This window comes from Lytechinus pictus, unplaced genomic scaffold, assembly GCF_037042905.1.
Source record: "Lytechinus pictus isolate F3 Inbred unplaced genomic scaffold, Lp3.0 scaffold_20, whole genome shotgun sequence".
NCBI lineage: Eukaryota > Metazoa > Echinodermata > Echinoidea > Temnopleuroida > Toxopneustidae > Lytechinus > Lytechinus pictus.
The window spans coordinates 12,109,957-12,118,961 of NW_026974141.1; the positions used below are offsets into that span (position 1 = coordinate 12,109,957).

At 38.5% G+C, this 9,005-nt stretch overlaps 1 protein-coding gene across 1 annotated transcript; it reads left to right on the forward strand.

The window, feature by feature from the left end:
• The first annotated feature begins 383 nt into the window (after positions 1-383).
• On the forward strand, positions 384-6,787 carry LOC129282425 (zinc finger and SCAN domain-containing protein 2-like). Its single transcript, XM_064114740.1, has 2 exons — positions 384-402; positions 1,561-6,787. The coding sequence occupies exons 1-2, from the start codon at positions 384-386 to the stop codon at positions 3,954-3,956; spliced, it is 2,415 nt and encodes an 804-aa protein (XP_063970810.1). The 3' UTR covers positions 3,957-6,787.
• The last annotated feature ends 2,218 nt before the right edge of the window (positions 6,788-9,005 follow it).

The window sequence follows — 9,005 nt, forward strand, 5'->3', positions numbered from 1 at the left end:
ATCACTGTGACCCGCTCTCCTCCCGACATAACTGATTGGGGGAGTGCAGGTGGACCACTACACCGGGGGTTTCCCCCTACTCTTATACGAATATTGCAGTGGGTTCTTAATGTGCAAAGGTGGTGACTCTCCTCTACACGGGGCCTCCATTTAACGTCCTATCCAAGGGATGGAATGTTTTCCTCTGTAACATAGCCTGTATCTATGGAACAGGGGAGATACGTTTCCACACAACGCAGGCTTCAGTCGTCCGCACGGGGTGGACTCGAACCCAAGATCGTTGGTTCGATAGGCAGACGATTTAACGACTGAGCCATCCTATGCAGTAGATCGGTAATAAAGAACAAATTTGGAGTGGGAGACAAACAGAGAGAGAAGAAGGAATGAACATCAGCGAGAGAGGTAGATGGGAAGGTGTGGAGAAGAGAAAGCTAGCAAGAAATTACTCCATTTATTTCCACCGTTTATTCCATATTTCTAAGTTTTTTGTATTTATTTATTGATATATTCATATTCCACAATCATCAAAGAACATTTATAATAAATCATTTTTACAATGAAAAAATGCATAACACATGCAGGATGGAAACGTAGCAATGAAGTGAAAAAAGTGGAGGGGCCTACTAAAAAGCAAAGCTTGTAAAATGTAGACCCCCTATCAAAATTTTATACAAGGGTAATATGATATAAGTAGAGTAAAATAATCAGCAAAATTCTATAACATTATATAGATATAAACACTGTAACACAAATGTATATACACTATTTACAAAATTAAATATTGACTTTAAAATAATCAATACTACCGTGGGTAAGTATGAGGTTCACAAAATATTGATGAAAAGAGAGCAAAAGATGAAGGTTGACCACGTTGGGAAACTAAGAGAAAGAAAGAGGGGTACCCTTGACATATTACAATCATCCATACAAAGACTAAAAAATGAGTATTAACAAATTAAAACAGATTATACAATTTCCTTACAGGTTAGCAAAATATGATATGTGTGTGAAAATTAATGATTTCACACCAGTTTTAACAAAACCTTGTTCCTATGATTGTTACAACGAAATCTATTTTGCAATTGGTATGTTATTAGCCTACGAACTATAAAAATTTTCCAGACATCAACCTTGATATTATGTGACAAAAACTGAACAAAGTTCAGTAGAGACCTAGTAATGTTGGTTTATTAGTCCATTAGTCTGTTCCAAAATGTTCATGTTTTTGTTCAAATTGCTCTCATTTTTTAATTTCTGCATCAATTAAGTTCATACTTGGTACCTATGATGCTTGGGTAATACCACGTGTGAGTCCAAGAGGGTGATGGGGGTCAAAGGTCATATTGGGGTCAAAAGGTCAAGTTATTGTTCAAATAGCTCTCATTCCTTTATTTCTGCATCAATTGTGTTTACACTTGGTACAAATGACCATTGAATAATAGTTCGTGGCTTTCCATAGAAATGCCATCGAGCTGGAGTTGTTACGCATTCATGAAACAGGCTCTCAGTAATAAACAGAATTATGTTAACTTGATCTTGTTCCCTTTTTCTGTATTCCAGCTTCAGTTGATGATGGACAAGCAGTCGCAACCAAGAAAGCTCGGAGGCGGAAACCTCGTCAAACCACCAAAGGAAAATTGGACAAGAATGCTGATATAGTAGTTACAGAAGGGAACTTAATAGGAAAAGGATCTGGCAATGAGAGTGGGTTGACTATGGAATCGAACGATCCTCCTTTGAAACTGTATACAATGGAGCTTTGTAAGATCTGCAAGAAGACGTTGTACATCGCCCACGAAACTGATGAGGACGGAAACCCGAAGACACCGCTGTGTGATGGCTGCAAGATGCAGGAAAGCGCCGAAGACGGTGGTGAGGTTTTCACTTGTGATGTATGTTCGCAGAGTTTTGCACACTTTCGGGAACTTGGAGCACACATGCGGACGCACGCCAGCGGTAAGACCCACCAGTGTGATGAGTGTTTGAAGTGTTATTCAGACCGCTCTGGTTTGCTACGTCATAAGAAGATTCATTCTGGGGTTAAACCGCATCACTGTGAAATCTGCTCCAAAAGCTTCACCTTTGCAAACACCCTTAAGGTTCATATGAGAACACACAGCAAGGATAGACCGTTTAGCTGTGAAATTTGCCACAAGAACTTTGCGCAGAGCGCACAGTTGCAATCACACATGAAGAACCATAGTTCCTACACGCCTTACGGCTGCAAGCTTTGCTCCGAAGCCTTCCCGAAGCTGCACCTCCTCAAGGCTCATCTCCGCAATAATCACGGCAACGAAAGGCCGTTCAAGTGTGACCTCTGCGACAAAGCCTTCAACAGGAAATCCCACCTCAAGTCGCACCTGAAGACGCACAGCACGGAGAGACCGTACAAGTGCGAGATCTGCGCAAAGACATTCGTTGATCAGCGATACCTCAATAAGCATCTCAAAGTCCACACTGGAATCAAGCCTTACAGGTGCGAATACTGCGACCACAGGTTCTCCCAGCAGTGCTATCTGCAGACGCACCTCATGATCCACACAGGGACCAAGCCATACAGCTGCCATCTCTGCCCCAAGAGCTTCCGACTCCAGGAGCACCTGAAGACTCACCTCCGCGTCCACAGCGGAAGCAAGCCTTTCGAGTGTACGGTGTGCTCGAAGCGCTTCACCCGCAAGGATTCACTAGGTATCCATATGAGAATACACACAGGGGACTACCGCTACACATGCGAGTTCTGCTCCAAGGGATTCACTGATCCAAGCAGCTTCAGAGCCCACGTCAGGTCGCACTCCGGCATTAGGCCATATTCTTGCGGGATCTGCGGGAAGAGCTACACCCAGAACAGCTCCCTTAAGGTCCATATGCTGAACCATACGGATTTGCATAAGTTTATGAAAGTTTCGGTTGGAGAGACTTCTGTGAATCAGCTTCCTGCCACCTTCCCTGACACCGCAGGAGATTCTTTGACGTACAGGGTAGAGGGTGGCAGTTCTGGTCCTTTAGATTTGCGTGTGAAGCGGACATATCATCACGGGAACTCCAAGGATCAGGAAAGTGTAGCGGAAGAGACATTACCTGAAGAACAGAGGATTGGAGAGGATTCAGGGGAGGATAGGTCTTCACAGGAAGATCCATGGATGGGGGAAGGGCGATTAGATGAAGAGGTAGAGGGGGAGGAGGAGCAATTTAAGGAACAGCTTGAAAGTGAGGAAGAACAGTTCAGGGAACAGCCAGATGAGGATGAATCGATAGAGGAAGAATTGTGGGTCGAAGGGAAACCGTTGAAGAAAGAGCCTTTGGATGAAGATTATGAGGTGCCAGAAGACCTCGGGGTGGGGGAAGAGCCAGTAGGGGAGGAAGCATCATTAGAGGAAGGGCGAGGGTTTGGAGAAGCATTAGTGATAAAACAAGAGAGGGAGTCATCGGATGAAGATGGGGAGGGGGAACAAAATTTAGAAATGTGGGAAGCGACATTTGTGGAAGAGTCGGAAGAAGGGGATGAGAAATTGCAGGAACAGAGAAAAGTGGTGTTGGATGAACATAATACAGAAGGGGAAGGGTCATTAGAGGAAGAGCCAAGAGAGGGAGAAGGATCATTTTCGGAACAGCCATTAGAGAGAAAAGTGGCATTGGATGAACATTTTTCAGAGGGAGTAGAGTCAGGAGAAGAGCCAAGGGAGGGGGAAGCATCACTTTCGGAACAGCCATTAGAGAGAAAAGTGGCATTGGATGAAAATTTTTCAGAGGGGGAAGAGTCATTAGGAGAAGAGCCAAGGGAGGGGGAAGGATCAGTTTCTAAACAGCCATTAGAGAAAAAAGGGGCATTGGATGAACATTTTTCAGAGGGAGAAGAGTCATTAGGGGAAGAGCCAGGGGAGGGGGAAGAACGATTACAAGAAGAGCAAGAAGAGGAGGAATTAGAAGATGACTCTACAGCATGGATTCCTGTGTAAAAAGAGCCATCATTTTTACAAACTATGAATTTTGAAATAAACCCTTTTAAAAGTAAAGCTTCGTTTTGTGAGCTTAGTATGTGATGGAAATTGATTTTTTTTTATACCGATGTGTAGTACAATATCTAAGAAATCGAGTGAGGCTGTTTAAGACTTCATTATGGGGGATATTGCATATATTCAACAATCTAGTTTAGATATTTTTTTTCTTCAACTTTTCATTAATTTTGGGCTCATGGGATACTTCATGATACTTTACAACTCAATTCAATAATGGATAGATTAATCAGTAATGATGAAAATGATTGTAATTGTTTGTAGTTATAGCTTCTTCTTTTTTTATAAAAACGTATACTAACTGAGAATTATAGTTAGAGGAGTTCAATTTCATTTTAGATTACAAGATATCACAACTGAATAGTATGAATAATTATGTTGAGTTATGATATTGGCCTTGAAGATTCATTATGACCGTCATGCGTCGAAATATTTTTATCTGAGTGTTATTTTAGAATTCTTTTTTTTTCTACAACTCATTTTAACTCAATTACAGTGATCTCACAAAACTGCAATTTTTTTATAAATGATATTTTCTGAGGGGTTTGAAAATAGACTGTCATCAAGTATTTTGATTGTGGTCAATAAGAATATGAGCAAGATATTGTACAAGGTGTAATAATTTCCCTTTCTCTATGGGGATGTTGCAAAAAATATTGCAATCACAAATTTCAGAAGCATATTTACAGGTAATAGATCAATTTTTACTAAAGCGAATCAATTTATACTTAAGTGTAGTGTATGTATTGGTGACACAACATTTGCTCCGGCTACATTTGCTCCGGGCTTATAGGGTTAGGGATGCAATAGGGTTTTATATTAGGTTGAGAGTTAGGTTTAGAATAATCCAGGGTTGAAGTTGGTCATTCCGTTGATGAGTGGAATTTACAGTGGAGCAATTGTCGCCAGCGGAAATGTCATGGAGCCGTATGTATTATTGTGTAAAATGAACAATTATAGACAAACTTTATAATGTGACTTGATGAATGGTGTAGCTGTGTGAAACTATTATTTTAGTCACATCTGAATGGAACTGAAGACAGTCATTTGTGACAAGAAAGTCATAATAAATATGACTAGATATATCGGTTGCCTCCAGCTGACAAATAAACTAGTCCTTTTGACTGACTAGTTTATTTTCAAGTGAAGCCCACAAAATGTCGTAATTGATACGGAATATGAAGGGTATTAAGATGCTTGAAATGACTCGGTATTTTAACATGAAATTTGAAATTATGTAAACTTTTCTGTTATTGTTGTATACATTGATAAGTTATTTATTTGTTAATACTGTAACTATTTTTTTCCTACCTGAATGTTGAAACTTTTGTTGAGAAGTTCTTATTTTTTGAAATATCGTTGCTCATACCGGTGACACGACATTTGCTCCTGCGACAATTGCTCCGGTCTTAATATCTCAGGGGGCATAGGGTTAGAGTTAGGATTGTAATAGAATTTTTTGTTAGAGAATAATGTATATAAATAAGGATGAGGGTTTATTTAGTTTTGGAGATTAGGTTTTATGTTTGGCTTAACGTGCAGATTTTCCACCAGAGCAATTGTCGCCATAGCAAATGTCATGGAACCCTCTTACCAAGACAGGAAACTCTCCCATCTTGTACATTTACTTGCTCAGTCATAAAAGTTATATTCAAACACGTGTGATTTGAACCCATAATCTACTTGCCAGGTATAGTCATTACCACTAGGCCGTTCTGGTGTGTGGAACAGTCAGTGCCTCTGCTATTCTAGTTCATTTTGACTCAATTAAAAGGGTCTCGAGAAAAATAACTCGGTAGAAGTGTTTTACAATATTGACGTATATCTGTGCTAATGATTTAAAACGGGTTTCATTAGCCAACATTTTCATTACCCAAAAATGTTGGCATTTATTTTATAAACACGAGAGATAATGTTGATATAATATTTGAGTGAGCACACGTTAAAGTTAAGGTAAGGTAAATGCTAAAAGTTACTGTTAATATGGTGTTCAAAAAAGATGTCTTTTTAGTTTTTGTCATCAGTGGTATGCTCACTCAGACATGATATGGCAATAAATTTTCTTTTTGCACAGAAGTTATTCATTAAATGTAGGAAAACTTATACAGAGTCATGTTGGTCGAGCCATTTCGCTGAAAAGTATGTCATTTTTAATAGGCAAATATATTATTTATTTCCTTTTTGCATTAAATACTGGAATGAATTATCATTCAAGATTATATCATGTAAATCTGTTTGGTAATTTGACAACTCATTATTGTTTTTCAGATACTGATTGAAGCAAAATAATAATAAAAATTATACAAAATCATGTCATGTAATATTTATTAAAAGTTGTGCAAGTCTTTATCAGGCTTAAGTTAGTAATCATAATATATTTCCAAGAACATTTATTAAATGTGAAATGTAGAAAAATCAATGAGGTGCATTGATCAAGAATGCTGAAATGATCAATTTATTTATTGTTATTTGCACATTAAAATTAGCTTAAAACATTAACAATGTATGTTTTATATGAGGGGAAAATAATGTAAAATTAGATATAGCGATGTAGCCTTTGTTAGTTATTTATTTTATTGTATTCAGTAATCTGTACCATTTTCAGTATTTTGTTTTCTGACACAGTAATTACTGTTAAACAAAATTAGCTATTTTTTGTTTACAGTAAAGTGCAGAAATACAATGCACTGATAAAATGTATGTGTTGAGGATTATGTATGCAATACTAATTTCACTTGTAACTTGTGTGTAACAGTAAAGATGAATTACATGTACGATTTCTCTTGTAACATCCATCTTTTTGATAGTTTTTCTCTTTGGGGGGAGGAGAGAGGTAGAGAGAAAGTGAGGAAATTGGAAGAATAGAGATGGACTTTGAAATGAGGAGGGGGTGGAGACAGCAACGAGAGTGGGGGGATTACAATGGGGAGGGGTGGAGATGGCAACGAGGGTGGGGGGATTGCAATGGGGAGGGGTGGAGATGGCAACGAGGGTGGGGGGATTGCAATGGGGAGGGGTGGAGATGGCAACGAGGGTGGGGGGATTGCAATGGGGAGGGGGTGGAGATGGCAACGAGGGTGGGGGATTGCAATGGGGAGGGGTGGAGACAGCAACAAGGGTGGGGGTTTGGAACGAGGATGGGGTGGAGACAGCAACGAGGGTGGGGGTTGCAATGAGGAGGGGTGGAGACAGCAATGAGGGTGGGGGTTTGGAACGAGGATGGGGTGGAGACAGCAACGAGGGTGGGGGATGTGAGGGGAAGAAGGGTAAGAGTGGAGAGAGAAGAGAAATTACGATGATTATGGGAGGTATAGAGGAAGAAAACAGAAGAGATGGAGATAACAAAGATGGACTTGATATTTGAAGATTGAAAATAAGAGAAACGGACAACAATGGGGGCGAGAGGTGAAGGGTGAAAGAATGAGAGGGAGGGAGAAGAGTTTATGGATCACACGAGATACAGAGCTAGGAGATAAATAGGAAAGATGGGGAGAAGAATAAAAGTGGACTCGGTATTTTGGTTAACTGAAAATTAGAAATTCGACAAGAGGGGAAGGGATGAAGGATATAGTGAAGGGAGGAGAGAAGGATAGAAAAGAAATGAGGATTGACAGACGGAAGAGTCATGGATAGAAGCAAAAATACAGATCGTAGTGTGGATGATAGAGAGAAGGCGAAGGGAGAAATAGATTTTCAAAGACCAAGAAGAAAAGGATGAAATATAATATTGTTTTCTGAGTATTACGTCAAAATCTATCACAAAGTTTGATTTTTGTAATAAAGATGTCAACATTTTTGCTTTCTCTCTCACAACTTTTGATAAATTTTGCCCTATACGCCCCCCCCCCATTTTGCTTGGTGCCAAATAAAACAAACACGCATTTAAGTCGCAGTTGGTTAGTGTTATTCAGCTGATCTGCACAAAAACAATTTACTCAAGACTTCAAAATTAACTATTTCATTTAAAATCTGCGGACAAGCAATTCGTTTTCAAACCAGCCCTTTGTTCACTTTGAGCCAGCTCATTCAGCCAGCCTAAAAGGCCTTCGTTCTGCCTATTCAACGTTTGTTACTCGATGCATTATAGGTCAGGCAATCACACTCTACAGTTGAATATTTTTGTACTATGGCACCTCAGCCGTTTTGCGTTGGATAGCAAAAACTATAACCATCGAGACTAGAAAGGCAATCTTACAAAATGTACATGGTGGAATTTACACTCTATATGAAGAGCTCATTTGCAAAAGCGGTTAGGTCCATTTTTCATCAAATTTGATTTGCAAAATGCAAACACTGTCTTCCAGTTTTTGACCATATTTTGTCTGAAATGAAATCTTATTATGGTATGGAAAAGTATATATATAAAACAAATCTGAAAGAGAAGAAATTCATAAAAAGGTGGTCATCTTTTACTTTATTACATTAAGTCTCTCAGATATCATTCTAAAATACATATATATATATATATATCTTGTATGGATTTTTCTTTCCTTTGCACTTTGATTTTGCTTTTTTTATACAAATGTTACGACAATTTCATGGAATATTGTATTGTACATATTCAACTTGTGTGTCATATACTGTGTTAATCATTCAATCATGTATTGTCAAAAATATGTATTATAGTGATTTCACTAAAGGACCCCCGTGAAAGGGTTTTAAAAAATGATTTGTATGTCTTAATGTATAGATTTTTAGTAGCTCTATAAGATGATACCAAAGAAAAGTTGAAATTCCTATTAAAAAGTGAACTAAACTGACAAATAAAAATCACTTTTTTCAAAAGGGGTTAGGTCCATTTCAATTTAGTTGCAAAAGGGGATAGGTCTACACAGATTTTTTTTTTAAAGAATATCTTAAAAAGTATGAAGACATGTAAATTTTCTTATACCCAATTTTATGTTCTCATGGTAGGGTATCATGAAAATTCAGTTTCGCATAAGAATATTGCAATATGGGAGAATTAAAAAAAAATGATTTTCTTAGAGTGGA